The sequence below is a fragment of the Bos indicus genome, chromosome 1, assembly GCF_029378745.1.
Source record: "Bos indicus isolate NIAB-ARS_2022 breed Sahiwal x Tharparkar chromosome 1, NIAB-ARS_B.indTharparkar_mat_pri_1.0, whole genome shotgun sequence".
Taxonomy (NCBI): Eukaryota; Metazoa; Chordata; class Mammalia; order Artiodactyla; family Bovidae; genus Bos; species Bos indicus.
In genome coordinates, this window is record NC_091760.1 from 3,796,800 (window position 1) to 3,816,219 (window position 19,420).

General features: G+C 49.4%; 1 protein-coding gene across 1 annotated transcript in view; it reads left to right on the forward strand.

Annotated features, from left to right (window-relative positions):
• Positions 1–19,420, forward strand: part of URB1 (URB1 ribosome biogenesis homolog) — a 78,105-nt gene that overhangs the window by 3,545 nt on the left and 55,140 nt on the right. The window contains exons 3-8 of the mRNA XM_019964953.2: positions 29–180; positions 1,085–1,217; positions 8,294–8,390; positions 10,742–10,827; positions 12,391–12,516; positions 15,514–15,638. Coding sequence (XP_019820512.2) covers positions 29–180; positions 1,085–1,217; positions 8,294–8,390; positions 10,742–10,827; positions 12,391–12,516; positions 15,514–15,638 — 719 coding nt within the window. The remainder of the gene's footprint in view (positions 1–28; positions 181–1,084; positions 1,218–8,293; positions 8,391–10,741; positions 10,828–12,390; positions 12,517–15,513; positions 15,639–19,420) is intronic.

The window sequence follows — 19,420 nt, forward strand, 5'->3', positions numbered from 1 at the left end:
TGTAAGCACCTCGGTTCTGTCTTTGCAGATGCTTTTAGTATTTCAAGTTTTCGAGGCCATATTATTGCGGACAGCCAGTGACCTTTCCCATTTTCACGTGGTGGGGACCAACATCGTGAAGAAGCTAATGAATAACCACATGAAGCTCATCTGTGAGTCCCTGTACGCCTCGGGTTACAGGTACGTTGGCCGCCTGTACGTGGCAGGACTGGCCTTGGACTTGGTCAGCGTTCAGCTCTCCACGAGGGCACTTGACCTTTTCTGTACCCGCCCGCAGAGCTGAGCTGTTTCCAAGGCTATGGCAGAGTCCCTCCTCCTCCTGTTGACTGTCCCCTCGCTGTCACCGACTCCTCTGCTGCTTCGGGTCCCTCTGCTCCCGCCCTGCCACTCCCCCTGTGGTCTAGGGAACACCCCAGACCTCCTTAACGCTGCCTGTCCTTTTAACCCTCATCTCCTAGGTCTTCGCAAACTCCTTCCCTCTCCACCTTCATAGCCTTGCGGAGGTGTCATCTCAGGGAGGCCCTATCTGACCATCCCATTATGGCACAGCTGAATGTGTGCCATAATATCCATAGCCATCTCCTGACCCACTGTCTCCCTCCACTGGGATGCAGGGTGCATGGCGGTGGGGCCTTGACGGTCTCGTAAATTGCTGTTTTCCCAGCACTTAAATAGGGTGTGGTAGGTGCTCGGTCACCGCGGATTCTGGGTGACCTCCCGCAGGGTGGCAAGCCGCCAGGCACTTGCATCTAGAGATGTCCTCTGTGCAGAAGTCTTCCCCTGGCTGGCACTGGGTGGGAGTGGGGTCCAGCTCCATGATGATTTACTGGAAACAGACATGTCCGTCTTCTCTCTACCTTCATCTTGAGTTCTTGGATTGTCCTCAGACTCAGGTTTTTAGCTTTCTTTGAAGATTTTGTTAGGGTATTTTTTTTCTTAAAGAAAGGGCATGTCTCCGTGTTTCCTTCCTCCTGGTTTCTGGTGTGGGGCCAGCAGACCGCACAGAGAGGTTGCAGCTGGCTCGAGGCGAGGGGGCCTTTGTGGTCCTGCCGTCACGACACCAGGTCCCGCTTGTCCTGAACAGGATGGCTCGAGCCTGCCTGAACCTGATGGCTGCCATGGTGACCCAGGGTCCCGAGGCCGCCAGGGACGTCTGCAGCCATTTTGATTTGAATAAGAAGACCTTGTACACCCTGGTGACCAAGAGGGATCCAAAGGTGAGGAGTGTCTCATGTGTTTCCCCCTGCCCTGAGTGTTTCCTTTCCTTCTAGGGGGCTGCGGTGGTTCCTGGGTCCTCCTCCCTCTGGCCTCGGTCCTCACGTAGATGGAGTGGGAGGCCTCTGTGTGAAAGGTGTGTGCCTTGGCAGCCACTTTGAGCCTGTGAGGAAGGGCGGCCTCGCCCCGGCTGGTGGTGGGGGCCCGGTCGCCTGGTGGGGCCTGAGTGACAGGGACGTGAGGCCAGCTCCCCTGGGGCTCAGCGTGGCGGGGCCTCTCTGGCCCGTGAGGATGGTGCAGCTGGCGGGCGTCTTCCCAGAGCGGCGGTGGTGGTCTCCGTGGGCCTCACGGGGTGGTGCTCGTGGTGGTCCTCCCATGCTTGTCCCGTCCACTGTGTGGAAAAGCCCTTGAGAAGCCACGCCAGTGAGCTCATCAGAAACGACATTTATAGCTTTTTAAAAAAATAATTATTATTTATTCTTTGCTTTATTTGTGACTGTGCTGGGTCTTCATTGCTCTGCGCGCTTTTCTCTAGTTGTGGCACGCAGGGGCTGCTCTCCAGCTGCGGTGTGAGGGCCTCCCCCTGCCGTGGCCTCTCTGCCTGTGGAGCACAGGCCCTAGGCACACGGATGTCAGTCGCTGTGGCTCTCTGGGTGCAGCTCCCGGGCTCTAGAGCACAGGTTCAGTAGTTAGTGGCACAGGCTCAGTTGCTCTGTGACATGTGGGAATCTTCCTGGATCGAGGATTGAACCCGTGTCTCCTGCGTTTGGCAGGCGGATTCTTTACCACAGAGCCACCAGGGAAGCCTGATGTTTGTGGCTTTTTAATATGTTCCTTGTGCCTCCCAGTTAGAAGTCTTAACAATGGGTAGGGGCTGGATTGTGCCAAAGAGAATCGAAGTGTGAACGGTTGGTTGTGAGAGTTGTCTAAAGAAGAAAGGTTTTCTAGGAGCTCCAGAAGTTTCCCTTGGGTTCGAAAGGATCTTGAGGGAAAAGCACGAGTTTCAGAACACGTGAGCCAGAGCATGGGCACCCTTCCAACCCCTGTGCTAGCTGTGGGTGGTCGAGGTGCCCCTTCCTCTTTGCAGGGTCTGCCCTTCCCACTGAGGTTCCCATGTGGCGCTAGTGGTAAAGGATCTGCCTGCCAGGGCAGGAGACGTGGGTTCAATCCCTGGGTTGGGAAGATCCCCTTGAGAAGGGCATGATAGCCCACTCCAGTGTTCTTGCCTGGAGAATCCCCATGGACAGAGGAGCCTGGCAGGTTACAGTCCATGGAGTCTCAAAGAGTCGGACGTGACTGAAGCAACTTAACACACACACACCCTCACTGCTGGCTCCGTCCCCCACGCCCCCTTCCTTGGCATTGGCATCAGGTGACAGAGGCCCACCTCTGTCTGCCCGGGTGAAGGAGCCACACTAGAACAAGTGACTTCTGCAGCCAGGCGTGACCTCCTTCTCCGGCTCTTCCTAGGAAATAAAGAGTTTCTATGCTGCCAGGTAATAACTAGACTGAAGGTGAATCACAGTAACAATAGTGTTGAAGGTTTTTCTGGAATAATGATTCAGGTTTTCTCTGAGGAAAAACTTCCAGGTCTTCGTGTTTCATGGATATACTATAGTCGGTGTGTTCGAAGTTCCACTTAATGAGTGACGGCTCCTGGCATCTGAACGTGTGTCTGACAAAAAGAAGGTGTGTGCTATCCACCCCCGAGGGCAGACCTGGCTCTCTGGTCTTCCCTGGCCATCAGCCTGGCAGTAATTACCTGTCAGAATCCCTTCCCTTTCCCGCCCTCAGTCTTGGCCTCAACCCACCCTTCCATCTTACGTAAAGTGCACGTCAGCAGACAGGCCATCCGGACCGCACAGCATGGGAAAGCCCAGTCCTTGTCCGGGTCCGGCTGCTTCAGCTCAGGGCCTCCACAAGTCATTTTCCCTCTTGATCTGGAAAACGGGAGTTAACTGTAGAAATGAAAGTATTTTTGCTTTGCTTAATCATCCATATCAAGTGTCTTACATACTTTGTGCGTGCTGTGCTAAGTCACTTCCGTCCTGTCCAACTCTTTGCGACCCCACGGACTCTAGCCTGCCAGGCTCCTCTGTCCGTGGGGTTCTCTAGGCAAGAACACTGGAGTGGGTTGCCATGCCCGCCTGCAGGGGATCTTCCCAACCCAGGGATCGAGCTCACGCCTCTCACGTCTTGCAGGTGGGGTTCTTTACCACTGGGGCCACCCTCTGCATTGGAAGTGTGGAGTCTTAGTCACTGGACCACCAGGGAAGTCCGAAACTTTGTATATTGTAGGAAATAGTTTCTAGACAGTAAAAAAGTTTTTTTCATATGGGAAATGTCAGGAACATTCAAAAATAGACATCAGCACAGTGACTTCCTATGTCCCTGTCATCCAACTTCAGATGCTGTCATCCTTTCCTGCCTTTAAGTTTTGGGGCAGACAGTCAATTACAGCATGTGTGTGTGTGTGTGTGTGTGTGTGTGTGTGTTTGTATGTGTGTGTGTGTGTATGCTAAGTCACTTCAATCAGACAGAGTCATGTCCAACTCTTTGCAGCCCTGTTGACTATAACCCGCCAGGTTCCACTGTCCGTGAGATTGGGTTGCCATGTCCTCCTCCAGGGGAATCTTCCCGACCCAGGGATCGAACCAGCTCTCTTGCTTCTCCTGCGTTGGCAGGCGGGTTCTTTACCACTAGCGCCACCTGGGACGCCCCTCTTACAGCACATCGCACATATGTTTCGACTATAAATATTCAGTATCTCGAACAGAAAGCAACATTTTAGAAAACAAAACCATGGTGCCATCATCATACTTAACACTGTGAATAACCATCGTCTGATGCCCAGTTCAGTCTCAGCTTTTCCCCCACTGTCTCAGAAACATCTGTACCCTCTGTGGTTCAAATCAGGATCCACACAGGGCTACAGGGGGTGTTCTGCTGATGCGTTTCTTAAATCTCTCCAGATCTTTGAATTTTCTGCTTTTCTCCCACTTTTTTTTTTTTAAGTCATTTAGTTGTTGAAGAAGCTAAGAGAGATATTTCTTTTCAATGTTTTTAACATTTTGGAGGGAGTTATTCAAGCCTCTTGAAGAAAGAGGACTATGAATATTTTTTCTCATCCAAAGAAAGCATTGTTAAAAGTCCTGTGCCAAAGAGCTGTTTTACCAAATATGTTTTGGTCTATTTCAGACAGTGTTTTGCAGAACACGCCGTCGAGTTCAGGATGTTTTCTCCCTGGGATAACGGCCCCGTGAAGTCAGAGTGTAGGAATGAGGGCAGGCGTGTGTGGCCTTCTTGCCTTTGATGGAGTTTGCTGGAGACGCAGGGCGGCGGCTGGGGGCAGCGAGGGGCTGTGGTCAGGGGGACAAGGCCTGGCAGCGGCTGCTGGAGAATGGACAGCCAAGGCTGTGTCTCAGGGGTCTTGTTTTCCACCGTGTCAGGAATCTGAACTTTGGGGTTCTCTGGGACATAAAAGATGGATGCCAGCGGGTGAGAACTAACTTCCGTTTCAGTTCAAAATCCATTGCTGGCAGCACCCGTGAGAGGGTCTCTGCTGTGCTCACATGGGATAGAAAGACCTAGAATGGCAGTTCGGGACCAGCACTCCAGAGCCCTGATTCCCAGGACTTCAGTGGACAGAGAACCCCAAACATCGGGAGCCTTTCCAACTCATGGGGGAAGGATGAAACCTAATTTCATTTTACCAGGCAAGTTTTAGCATTTTGCCAGGATTCTTTTGAAGTTTAAGGCGTGTGAAGACCACGATAAGTGAACTGTGCTTGAATCAGGTGGCACGTAGGTTTGAACGGTGAGGCATCCAGATGGCTTAGAAGCAGTGGTCGCTTGAAGCAGTTACTGAGGACAGGGATAGTATCCGAGTCACCTCTGCGTCCTCCCAGCCTGAGGTTATGACACCTTGAGTGTCACTGGTGATGTATTAACGTAGAGTTGGTGAATGAAGGCCCCAGAGCATTGCTGACACTGACGGAGTCAGAGTTTAGCTTATTTTCAGGACTTGAAGGGATCATTGTACCCAAACCACGTACTGTGAAGAGGCCCACAGGTTGGTCCCCAGAACGAGAGGATAGTTTGGGGCTCTCAGTGTATTTGAAATAAAGCAGCCCAGGTCTTACTGAAGTGTGTGCTGTGCTGTGGATGGAGATGAGCTCAGTAAATGCGAGGACCTTGCAAGGCCTCCACTCGGATGTTACAGAGCAGGGTTGAATGCACATTCTTTTATCCAGAAGAAACAGCCAATACAACAAGACAGTTAATTTTGTACTCAGAGGCCTAAACGGTGCCACGTATGGGGCTTGCACCTTGAGAAAAAGTGGCATGGAGCTGCCAGGGGAGCGCTGAGAGGGAGGAGCCTTTCTGTAGGCAGACGCGAGGTCGAGTAGGAAGTGGTGTGTGTGTGTGTGCAGGTATTTCATACCATCCCAGTCCCAGTACTTTCTCACTTAGTAGTGGTGTAACCTCAAGGGAGGGGCTCCCCTGGTGGCTCAGCTGCTGAAGAGTCCGCCGGCAATGTGGGAGACCTGGGTGTCGTCCGGGTTGGGAAGATCCCTGGAGAAGGGAGGGGCAACCCGCTCCATTGTTCTTCCTGGAGAGTCCGGGGGACAGAGGAGCCTGGCGGGCTACGGTCCATGGGGCCGCAGAGAGTCAGACCCGACTAAGCGACACACACGGAAGCTTAAGTGAGGTTTTTAAAACCCCAGTTTCCCCATATATAAGATAGGTGTGCTGGGTGACTCTACCTAAGATTCTTATTGTAACTGAGAAAACCGATATGCACCTGGCATGGAGCCTGGCAGTCACGAGTGCTCAGGAAACGTTACTGATACCATGCTCCTCGCCGTCACCATCGCCATTCCTCATCCACATCCTCATCCGGGCCGTCACCACCAGCACGCTCCTCACCTCCTCACCCTCCTCACCCTCCTCACCCTCCTCACCCTCCTCACCCTCCTCACCCTCCTCACCCTCCTCACCCTCCTCACCTCCTCACCTCCTCACCCTCCTCACCCTCCTCACCCTCCTCACCTCCTCACCCTGCTCACGCTCCTCGCCCTCCTCATGCTCCTCGCCCTCCTCACGCTCCTCACCCCCTCACCACCCTCAGGCTCCTCACCACCCTCAGGCTCCTCACCTCCTCACCGTGCTCATGCTCCTCACCTCCTCACTCTCCTCACCCTCCTCATGCTCCTCACCTCCTCACTACCCTCAGGCTCCTCACCTCCTAACCCTGCTCACACTCCTCACCTCCTCACACTCCTCACCCTCCTCAGGCTCCTTACCCTCCACACCCTCCTCACCTCCTCACCCTGCTCACGTTCCTCACCCCCATAACCTCACCTCCTCACCTCCATCATCTCCTCACCACCTCATGATCCTCACCCTCCTCACCCACTTCACCTCACCTCCTCACCCCCCTCACCTCCTCACCCCCTCACCTCCTTACCTCCTCACCCTCCTCACGATCTTCACCCCCCTCACCTCCTCACCTTCCTCACCACCCTCTCCCCCTTACCTCCTCATGCTCCTCACCCCCCTCACCTCCTCACCCTCCTCACACTCCTCATCCCCGTCACCTCCTCACCACCTCACACTCCTCACCCTCCTCACCGCCCTCACCTCCTTACCTCCTCACCCTCCTTATGATCTTTACCCCATCACCTCCTCACCCTCCTCACCACCCTCTCCCCCTCACCTCCTCATGCTCCTCACCCCCCTCACCTCCTCACCCTCCTCACGCTCCTCATCCCCCTCACCTCCTCACCCTCCTCACCACCCTCACGGTCCTCACCCCATCACCCTCCTCACCCTCTTCACCCTCCTCACCCCCTCACCCTCCTCACCCCCCTCACCCCCTTCACCCCCCTCACCCCCTTCACCCTCCTCACCCCCTTCACCCTCCTCACCCCCCTCACCCTCCTCACCCACTTCACCCTCCTCACCCCCCTCACCCTCCTCACCCCCCTCACCCTCCTCACCCCCCTCACCCCCCTCACCCTCCTCACCCCCCTCACCCTCCTCACCCCCTCACCACCCTCACCCCCCTCACCCCCCTCACTCCCTCACCACCCTCACCCTCCTCACCATCACTACTGCCACCACTAAGTGAATGGGACTCCTTGGAAGGTGGAGACTCCTCAGTCTCTGTAGGCATTGAAGGCAGTGGTTCTCCATGATGTTAACTTATGTCTTGTCTTCAAATTAAAGTTAGTTTGTAATAACTGAACTCAGGAAATGCTGTCAGGGTGAGCAGTGGAGGCTCTGAGCCCGTGTGCTTGTTCAGGTCCAGCTGACACGTGCTGTGTGTGACCATATGCCCTGGATTCTTTGGGTGTAAAACAGGAATGTGAGACACAGGCTTGCCTTAAAGCTACTGAGAGGAGAGACTGGTGAAGTGGCCCTCGTGGCCGCTCCTGAGGGGCTGGCTGTCGGTCATGGCCTTTGGGCCCTGGTTGAGGATGCTGTCCTGGGTCCAGCTGACGCCCCCGCGGGACAGTGCAGACTGCAGTCCTGGGAAGGCCATGCTGCGTGTGTAATGTGGCCTCATCTGTGTGTCTGCTGTGAATGTCTAACATCTAATAAAAACCAGACATCACCTCATGGGTGTCTCATCAAAAGCAGCACCAGCCTTTCCATCATCTATGGATTTTCGAAAACAGAGACCTATTATTTCATGACATGAGAGCGGATGGTGTGTAGACAGGCCGAGCATCTTCTGCTATACACCAGAGCTGTCCCTGAACTAAAAATGTGTGTGTCTTACAGGCAGGGAAGGGGAGACCTGTGCTTTGGTGTTTAGAGAGGGCTTGAAAGAAGAGTAGGAGCTTGAGAGGGAAAGAGCAAAAGAAAAACCCTTGGTTTCCATAAAGAGATGACCAGTGGTTCTAGACGTCGACCCTCTGACAGTACCAGCCTGGAGGACCCTGTGATAGGGGGATGAGCGGGATGTGTGGGAGCAGCCTCGTATTCCTGCTTCCTTGGAGGCGGGTGTGTGTGTGTGTGCGCGCACGTGTGCGTGTAAACACCCGTGTGACACGATCTCCTTCGCCCCCAGGGAGTACATGATGTCCGGCTGGCCTACATTCAGTTCGCCCTTTCCTTTCTGATTGCCGGTGATGACAGCACGATCACGCAAGTGCTGGAGTTGAAAGGTAGGGGGGCCTCGTTGTCTTGGGGCCCAGCCTCCCTGTGATTGTTCTGAGCGTTTAACGGGTTAACAAAGGTCAGCCGCCTCTGTGGCTACTTTGCACACAGGAGTAAGGGGTGTGTGCGGAGAGACTTTGGTTACCGTGGCTTGAAAGCCGCTGGTCAGTGCAGACAGAAGGGTCCCTGTTGCACTAGCTGAGTGCTGAGTGAGCCTAACGGAGAAGTGCAAACTTCAGTTCAGTTCAGTTCAGTCGCTCAGTCGTGTCCAACTCTTTGCGACCCCATGGACTGCAGCACACAAACAAGGGAAGCTTTACAGTTCCAGAAAGGACGCAGATTCATAGCCCTGGCTACCGAGCTGCTCTTAGTAGTTGTATTTTTTTTAATGCCTGATATGAGCAGGATATCAGAAATCGAGCTTCAGAGAATTCCGGCTGGTGCCGGTCTCCCTAGAGCGAGGCTTGGCGTGGTTTCATCCATTAGGGCCATCAGCTTTTTTCACAAGACTGTGGATGGCAGCGCAGAGAGGGTCGTTGTCCAGTGAGACCCCCGGGGTCAAGCCCTGTCTGTGGGTGAGGAGTGGCTGCCATCTCAGCTGGGGCCTTGAGACTCGTGGGAGGAGAAGAGCATGGGGCCTGCAACCGTTTCCCCCCCTCCCCCAGCATGGAGACCTGGGTCCCCTCCAGGGCAGGCTGCTGAGACCACTCACGAGCAGCTGCGGTGCGGGTCCCTGGAGGTGGTCAGCCCAGGGCCGGGTGGCCGCCCAGACTGCAGCCCCGTGGAGGACACACCTCCTTCCCGTGGTGTCGTGCCCAGGCCCTGCTTGTGGCCAGCCTGCGTGGGAAGCCCTCTGCCTCCAGGGCCGGGCACTTCTTCAGAATCTTCCCCCGCGTCTTCTCAGCGTCTGGCTTTTATTTAAGCAGAGGACACTGATTTTGGTGTCATCGGTCTACACTGCTAAAGGGGCAAGGATGTACTTCTGGTAAAGTTTCAGCAGGGCAGCTGGGCTGGGCCAGCCATTCCACGTCCAGCCGTTTATCCTAAGGGAATAATTAAGGAGTTGAGTAGAGGTTTTGTTAGGGGACATCTTTTTCTATTAGCTGAAAATCGGACTCCTTACTACCCATCAGCAAGGGACTGAGCAAATTGAGCACTGGTCATAACGAGGAATGCAGCTATCAAAAAGGATATAGAAATATACTTACTGATACCAGATTTTTTAAGGGTATAGGATTGGGTGTAACTCCGTTATAAAACTGGTAAAATATGATCCCATTTTACTAAAAGTTTAACAGAATGTGGACATACCAGAAGGTTAATAGTCAACTGGGACCCCAACATTACTCAATATGAACTTTTGGGTGGTGGTGTTATGGTTGATTTTAAGTTTCTATCCGGTATTTTCTGATTTTTTTTCTTTTAAGAATAATGAATTTGCCTTTGAAGAAATTATATGTGCTCATGAAGAATGTATAGAGCAAGAGAAATTGTAATGGGTTTGTTGCTTTTTACCCGTGTCACCAGTATGTTAGTAATGCCAGAGCATCAAGCTATGGAAGACTGAGTCCTTGGGGAGAGAAAGCAAATAAATCATTCCAGTTCTACGGCCAGTCAATAAAGTGACAACTGTCATTTTATTTTATTTTTTAAATAAATTTATTTATTTTAATTGGAGGTTAATTACTTTACAATATTGTATTGGTTTTGCCATACATCAACATGAATCCGCCACAGGTATACACGTGTTCCCCATCCCGAACCCCCCTCCCTCCACCATCCCTCTGGGTCGTCCCAGTGCACCAGCTCCCAGCAACCAGTATCATGCATCAAACTTGGACTGGCTATTCGTTTCATATATGATATTATATATGTTGCAATGCCATTCTCCCAAATCTTCCCACCCTCTCCCTCTCCCACAGAGTCCAAAAGACTGTTCTATACATCAATGTCTCTTGAAACTGTCATTTTAAATACATCTCTGAACTGGTCTAAGCGAAGAGTGAAACTTTGAAAAACTAATCATACCATACATGCTCTCTCAAACCATTAGTATTAACTTTACTGAAGTCAATGTGAAAAAAGAAAGGGAAGATAGAACCAAAGAACTGTTGAATTTGAATGGTTCACTCATTGTATTGCTTTTAGATATTTATTTCCTATGTCACAAAAATAGTTTTTCCTGCTGTGAACTTGTTTAATTAAAAAAGACAAAACCTGAAAAAAAACAGGGGGAGGGGGCAAGTCAATGGCATTGTTTGCCGTACCATTTTAAGAACAATTTTAAGAATTGTTTAAGAATATCTGTTCCCATTCAAAGTATTTTTGAATCTAACGCTTTGCAACTTTTTACTTTCAGAATTTATTCCTTGCATTTTTAGCTCAGGCATCAAGGAGGATAGGATCTCCACCATCAGTATCCTGTTGTCCACACTGAAAACAAAGGTACGTGTTTGGTGATCGGCGTTCTTGTCGTGTGTTTGTTCCGGTGTTTTTTTGGCAGGACTTCAGAGCTGTGACCTCGTAGGTGATGCGGGTTGTCGTGTGGGTTGGATGGGAAACTGTTTCTTAAGCAAGAACTTGGTGGTGGTGAGCGATCCTGAAGGTTACAGCTGCCACTTCTTACAAGAGGAGAAGACCTGCTACCCGCTTCCCCCACCCCCCACCCCATTCCACAGGAAGCCACTGGGGTGACTGCGAGCTGCAAATGACAGCCCTTCTTCCCGTACACACCTAGCGTGCTGTGTTGTGTTATATAATAACACAAAATGTCATTTTGTGTCATCTTCCATATTCTGCCTTACATAAGCATCTTGCGGAAATCTGAAAACTTGCTGAAAGGATCGCTGTCTTTGACACAGAAGCCCCTTCTGTGATCCATGAGAAAAACTCTGTGACCCTCCCCAAATAATAAAAAGTTGTCCAAAGGCTGTGAGCTGGCAGCCCATGTGAAAAGGGGCTCATGAGCACATAGCATCTAGAGCTTCTCAACTTGGGCACAGTTCTGTCCCCCACGGGCCATCTGGCAAGTTTTGGTTGTCATAACCGGAGAAATGTGACTGGCATCTGGTGAGCAGAGACCAAGGTCGAGCAACCACTGTAGGCTGCTCAGCGTCCTGTAGTGCAGAAGGCAGCCTCTCACTACACTTATTTGTCCCCAGATGTCAGTAGTACTGGGATTGAAAAAGTTCCTGGATTCAAAGCAGAGCAAGTCATGAGATTACAGGTTTTTTCACCTACCAACTTGGCCTTGACTTTTCAGACCTGATACTCAGCGGCAGCAAAGAATCAGGTGCTTCCCTGGAGGAAGTATTACGGCCCCTCTGGAAGAAAGCAGGACTGGCAGTGTGTGTGTCAGAGGTCTTGAAAATGTGTATCAACCTGGAGGCGGGGGTTTGGGGAGTCGCCTCAGGATCACCCAGGGAATGGATTTGAAATAACTCATAAGCCCTCAGAGATCCGGGCTGGGGGCTAGGTTGGGAGGAGCTGAGAACTTGTGCACCATTCCAAGTACATAGGTAGGCACGCAGTGCAGGCTGCTGCTCGTGGGAACAGCCTGATCGTACCACGTGGGGAATGGGTACATGACTTACGGTCACTCCTAGGACAGAGTGATGATCAGCCCTCCAAAATGATGTTCTAAAGGATTTTTAACGATGTGGAGACAGTTCATGCTACATAAATAAAGCAGGTACAAAGCTATATATAATTTCAAAGAAGTTAAAAAAACCCAAGCCCCAATAAAAACCCAATACACTTAATATATACACATGTGTATATTTTGTGTGTGTTGTGGGGAGGGGCAGAGGCTGAAAGGAAATATACCAAATTGTAAGCTGTTGGTGTCCAAGAAGGTGACAATATTGATGAATTTTGTTTTCCTCTCTACATTTTTTTCTTTTTCTGGCTAAGTGTTCTGCCACAAGTCTATATTATTTTTATAATGATGAAATCCAACATGTTCTAAAAATCAGTTTCCTTGAAAGCCATTTGTTCTATTGTTTTCAGGTAGTTCACAATAAAAATATCACAAAAACCCAGAAGGTGCGTTTCTTCACTGGCCAAGTGCTGAACCACATAGCATCTCTCTACAGCTGGAAGGGGATTGTCGACGTGAGCCTGGACAACGTCGAGGTACAATCTCTGGGGTTCGCTTGGCATCACTGTTAGCGTGAGATACCCAGAGCTGATGGCTCAAGTGGTGTAGAATCTGCCTGTAATCCAGGAGGCTCAGGAGACGTGGGTTCGGTCCCTGGGTTGGGAAGATCTGGAGGAGGAAATGGCCGTCCACTCCAGTATACTTGCCTGGGAAATCCCATGGACAGAGGAGTCTGACAGGCCACAGCCCCTGGGATCACAAAGAATCTGACACAACTGAGTGTGCATGCGCACACAAAAACAGGATCTATGCATACACCTGCCTTAAAAAATAAGTCCCCCCATTTGATCTGTTTCTTTTGGCCTATGGTTATATTAATTATCTACCTAGGTACAATATGACTCTTTTAATTAAAGTAAAATTTTTTCTAATCTCCGACGTATCATATTAAACTTTTTTTGTCTTTTTCTTTAATAAGCAAACTTAATCCATTTAGCTGCAGGGCGTCTTCATTTTCCCTGCAGTGTTTGCGTGGTAGCCTTAGAGGGTGGATTCCCGCTCTCTCCCTCCTTACTTACCTCTCCTCTCCCATCTGTTCTTTTCACATCTTTCCAGTCATCAGAGTTTCAAGGCCTGTTGCTTCTGCTTTAGGGCCCTGGAATCTAGGGAGCGTCGGCTTCTTCACCCGCTGACGAGAATAGTTTGCTCTGTGTGTGTGCTCAGTCACTCAGTCGTGTCTGCTTCTTCGTGGCCCCATGGACTGTAGCCCGTCAGGCTCCTCTCCCCATTGGATTTCCCAGGCAAGAATACTGGTTGCTGCTGCTAAGTCGCTTCAGTCGTGTCCGACTGTGTGACCCCATAGACAGCAGCCCACCAGGCTCCCCCGTCCCTGGGATTCTCCAGGCAAGAACACTGGAGTGGGTTGCCATTTCCTTCTCCAGTGCATGAAAGTGAAAAGTGCAAGTGAAGTCGCTCAGTCATGTCTCATGACTCCTAGCGACCCCATGGACTGCAGCCTAACAGGCTCCTCCGTCCATGGGATTTGCCAGGCAAGAGTACTGGAGTGGGATGCCATTGCCTTCTCTGAAGAATACTGGGGTCGGTTGCTATTTCCTACTCCAGGGCGTCTTCCAGACCCAGGAATCGAACCCCCATCTCTTGCCTCTCCTGCGTCGGCAGGTGGGTTCTTTACCACTAGTGCCACCTGGGAAACAGCTAGTACTAGATAAGAAGAGTCACTCTCATGAGGACCTAAGGCCTCCGCACCTTTGAATTTTCCTTATTTTGATCTTTCTCAGGGCGTTTCTGAACATGAACTTGGCCAGAGTAGTGAAGGCTCAGACTTCTGTTAACTCTATAATAGTTAACCTTTCAAGAGCCCACTGTTGTACCCCTTTTTATCTCCACGACCTGCCTGTGTCCTTGTTCTGCTCATGTTTTGTATGTTCCATAACCAGGAAGCCCCAGAGACTTCAGAAGAACACTCCCAATTGTGGAATTTTATTCAAAAGAGCAAGAGAAACTAAGTCATTCATAAGCTTGTTTGAAAATACAGGTTTAAACTTGCCCCTCTCAAGAGTTTTGTTTTTGCTTTCTGGCTGCACTGTGAGGCTTATGAGGTCTTAATTCCCTGACCAGGGATTGAACCTGCACCCTGGCAGTGAAAGCGCAGAGTCCTAACCACAGGACCACCAGGGCAGTCCCCAACGGCTCTATCGCATAGGTGAGGACACGGAGACTTGGGGCATTAAGCGATGCTCTCGTAGTCTGGTGTCCAGACTCCATCCTGAACCTCTCCTGGGGCCTGTTAAGATTTGCCTCGTTAGAATGAAAGATGTTCCTGTCATCTAGGAAATTCTGAAGGATTCAGGATTTCCATGTGAGATGTTCCACTTGCCCCCATCACTCAGAAAACTGCAAGGGTTTTAGGAGCTCTGTGCCAGGAACGGGGCAACAACCAAACGTTTCCGTCTTCTGCTGCATATCACAATGCAAAAGCAAGAACAAGCTTAAAAAAAGTAAAGCATGTGCTGTAAACAGAGAGTCTTTGCTACTGGGGTCCCAAGACTGACCTGCTCTGTACCTCCTGCTCGGTGCTGACCTCAGCGTCTCATCCACAGTTTGCTCCTTCGTCGAAAGGATGCAGTCCTGTCTGCCCGGCCAGGCTCATGGGGCTGCACTAAGAAGTACTGTAAAGTGCTCAGAGACAATCAGAGACGACAGAAAATCTCAGAAGTTACCTGTAGTTTCTTGTGGTTCCAGCAGCCCCCTGTTTGTTCAACTTTAAAAAGGAAAATTTTAATTCAGTTTATTTAAACTGAAAAACAAACTAACAAACAAAAAAACCCACAGTTGACCCATTCTCCCCAGTCCCTAGACCGCCATATCTGACAGCTACCAATCTGCTCTGTGAGGTTTTTTAAAAAAATTATTATTGTTTTATTTGTTTATCTTGTTCAGATTTCCACATATCAGAGGACTTTTAAGTTTTGATTGGTATTTCTCCTTTTTGTGCAGTTTTGTTTTTGAATTATCATTGCTGTTGTTCAGTCACTAACTCATGTCCGACTCTTTGTGACCTCATGGACCTCAGCACGCCAGATTCCTCTGTCCTCCACTCTCTCCCGGAGTTTGCTCACATTCATGTCCATTGAGTCGGTGATGCCATCCAACCATCTCATCCTCTGTCGTCCCCTTCTTCTTTTGCTTTCAGTCTCTCCCAGTATCAGGGTCTTTTCCAGTGAGTCAGCTCTTCGCATCAGGTGGCTAAAGTATTGGAACTTGAACATGAGTCCTTCCAATGAATATTCAGGGTTGATTTCCTTTAGGATTGACTGATTTGATCTCCTTGCTGTACAAGGGACTCTCAAGAGTCTTCTCTAGCACCACAGTTCTACCAAGTGTTTAATTTAAAATGTTTTCTGATTTGCTTTTAATCTGAGGCATGTGCTTTTGTCCAGCTTTTACCCTGTAATTGTTAGTAAGGCATGTGAAGCTTGGATGGTCATTGAGTGTCTTTGAAACTCTCATAGACTTCTGCTAAAGACGCAGGGAAGACCATGGTGCGGGAGCTTGTTCATAACTTCCTGATGGATCTATGTTGTTCGCTCAAGCATGGGATTAATTTTTACGACGCATCTCTCGGTACCTTGGGCAGGTAAGGCTGGAGCCTGTGTGCATCCTGAGTGTGGTTCTCAGAGGCCATCATATCCATGACTTCCTGTGGGGATCTGTCAAGTGATAGAAGTATAAGGGGTTAGAACTAGCGTTTTAGATGATACCTGACTCATTTTGGGGGTGAACTTGGAATAGGACGCAGACGGTTCCTGTTCGTTGTGGGCACTCAGGGCAGAGTCTCAGGGGAGTTGACTCAGACACACAGTGTGAGATGTCGCACCCAGGAGGGCGCTGTGTCCACTTGGGGACAGTGCACCAGATGAACCTGAGAATAAATCCAGAGACAAGGGGCCCTCCCGGGGGCCTCCCCGCAGTGCTTGGTGACTGCCATTGTTACCCCAGTTTTGCAGATGAGGGAAAGGGGCCCGCAGAGGTCAGGTCACTCCCCCTGTAAGTGGCGGAGCTCAGGTTGGAACCTGGGAGGTCCTGGTTCCCAGCCCACACCCTTGACGGCCACACAGCCCCCCTCTGCCCAGAGCCGGCTGCGAGTGAGTCAGGCTGTCAGAGTTTCCTTCTTGCCTTTTATTTCATATTGCACCATTACGATAGCATTTCATTGTAAGGAAGCATGAAGTCCACAGCTAATGGTTTCGATTATGTTCTTTTGGACATTCTCTGTAAACCTATGATACATATCTGTGTTAATTTTTAAACCAAAATACCCTATTGTTAGATATATCGTTCGTCAATCTGCTTTTTTCCCATTTGACAGTAAAAATATCGGACATATTTTCTGGTCATCACGAGTGACCCTCCGTTTTATCTCCTTGACATTTTATTATAAGAATAGAGTTGGTTTGCTTTGGTTTCCACCAGTCAGGCAATGACTGATTCCCTCATAATGGGATTAACCTAGTGAGAATTTTTCTCCCTGTTTGTGGCTTTAAACTTGTTTAGATTCTGTAGTTATTATGCATTAACTTGCCATGTCATTTCTAAATCTTTCAACTTTGTTTTGGTGATATTGTAGCTTTTCTGTCATCAGTGAGAGAAAACTTGTTTTCTTGCTGAGATGTAAGAGCAGACTTTTACAGTCTAATATAAACATGCTGAAAAATGCCTTTTTTCTGATGAAGGAGACCCATCAAGTAGATGATCATTTCATGAGCATATTGAATCAACGTGTGGTCATGGGTCTGTTTAAATAAGCGGTGGTTTATGTAAAATTTTTCAGCTATGGGCCAAAGGCAAGTATTTGTGCTTAGGAGAGAGGAAGGGGTTTTGTTTGTGGGGTGTTAATGGAAAGCGTTGAGAAAATTGAAATGTCTGGCTTCCCAGTGGTCGTCAAGCTCCTTTGTGTGCTGCTGGTCTCCGTGCAGATGTCGCCACGTCAGAGAGGCCTTCCCTGGCAACTCTTCCTGAAGATAGACCTTCCACTCTCACCGTCCTTTTGCCTGGCTCTTGCTTCTGATGGCGACTTATCACCACTTTGCATATTTGTTTGCTTGTTCATTATCTGATAGGCAAGAATTGGTGAGAACAGAGGCTAGTCGGTTTTTGTTTTCGTTTTTATTTCATTTTTGGCTGTGCTGGGTCTTTGTTGCTGGGTGACGGCTTTCTCTAGTTGTGGTGCGTGGGCTTCTCATTGCGGGGTCTTGTTGTGGAGCTTGGGCTCTTCAGTACGAGAGCTTCAGTAGTCGTGGTGCACGGACTCAGTTGCTCCACGGCATGTGGGACCTTCCTGGACCAGGGATCAAACCCACATCCCCTGCGTTGACAGGTCGATTCTTAACCACTGGACCACCAAAGAGGTCCTGGCTAGTCTGTTTTGAATCCCCAGAGTCTAGGACAGTGCACATAGGGAGGCATTTTAGCATAGGCCAGGCTTGGCCAACTTTTCCTCTGAAGGTCCAGGTAGTTAAGTATGTCAGGCTCTGTGTGCTATGCTGTCCCTACTGTGGCCACTCAGTAGGCCATTGTGGTACCCAAGCAGCCACGACATGAATAAACAAGTGGGTGTAACTGTGTTCCAATAAAGCTTTATTGACAAAGGCAGGTGGCGGGCCAGAGCTTGCTGAGCCCTGCCGTGGAGGTTCAGAGAACAGTTTCTGGAGTGCCTCAGAGACCTCAGCAGGTTATTCCTCTTCTTTGCCAGTATTGCCTCATCTGTTTAAAAAATAAAAAAGAGAGAGATACAATTAGCACGCACCTCAGAGAGTGTGTGGTAACTGCTTAGAGCAGTATCTGGCACACACTGGAAATTTTGTAAATGTTGTTCATTTTATTACATCATTGATTAAGATTGTGTGTGTGCGCACCATATTTTTGGCATGCTTTGCAGATTTAACGTTCTGTGCATTTGAAAGCACAAAGTGTGTTTTGCTCATGAAATTTTCCTGTTAAGAATGTTAAGCTTTTTAAAGGATAGCTTTCTGATCAAAATTACTCTCTAATTCAAATTTTGAAAAATCTTTATTATCTGTAAAGTATCATATTGCATCTTAGTTTTGGTGAGTTTTTAAGGGACTCCAAAACCCATGGTCCCACAAGCCATCAACATGACACGCCAGTGAGGCCGATTTTGAGTTTTTTCCTGGGCATTATGACTTCCAGGGACAAGCTTGATACAAAAATGTTTCTGGGGATAAAACCCATTTAACTGCGTAGATCCTGGGCTAGGTGCCCAGGTTTGTGCAGGTTTTAAGTCTGTAAGTTTTCCTGTTTTTATCATCTTACATCTTTGAAAACTGCCCACTTTGAGACAAGTTTCAAGTGTTTTCATATAGTAGATAGCCACTGCCCCACACTAACTTCTTTTGGCTGCTAAGTGAAGGTGTAGGAATTTGAAATAAGCTAGAAACAGGGGAAACAGAAGACCTGTAGAAGGACTCTGTGCCACTTGGCTAAGTTCTAGAAATAATTTTATGGCACTCTGGACTGTGGCATTTCACGAGCACTTCATGGGGAAAAAGTGTAATCTTTTTATTTTTGTTTATGATTTTATTTATGTATGTATTATATTTTTGGCTGTGCTGAGTCTTCGTTGCTGCACACAGGCTTTCTCTAGTTGCGGTGCGAGGGCTTGGCGTCACAGTGGCTTCTCTTCTGTGGAGCTTGGGCTCTAGGGTGCGCAGGCTTAGCAGTTGAGGTACACAGGCTTAGTTGCTCCATGGCATGTGGGAACTTCCCAGACCAGGGATCGAACCCACGTCCCCTGCATTGGCAGACGGATTCTTTACCTCTGAACCACCAGGGAGACCCAACGTAATCTTTTTAAAAATGCATGCCTTTGTATGTTTTACTTAATGTGCACATACGTCTTCATATACGTGCTTTTTCATGTGTAGTTGGAGGATGTGAAAGAGAAAGTCACTCAGTGGTGGCCAACTCTTTGTGACCCCATGGACTATCCAGTCCATGGAATTCTCCAGGCCAGAATACTGAGGTGGGTAGCCTTTCCCTTCTCCAGGGGATCTTCCTGACCCAGAAATTGAACCGGGGTCTCCTGCGTTGCAGGTGGATTCTTTACCATCTGAGCTATCAGGGAAGCCCGTAGTTGGAGGAAAGACGTCAGTGAAACCTCAAAAGGAAATTTTTAAATTGTTTTTATGCTGTGGGTTCAGAGAGAAAGGGTTTCTTCCTTTTCTCTGAAAGTCAGTTGAACTTGAGTGAGGGAAGGAGAGGTGGGAAACAGGACAAAGGAGAGACTTTTTTTAGCTATTCAAAAGTAGGGAAGTGAGACGTCCCTGGTGGTCCAGTGGTTAAGACCCTGTGCTTCCAACACAGGGGGCATGGATGTGATCCCTGGTGGGGGAAGTCCCG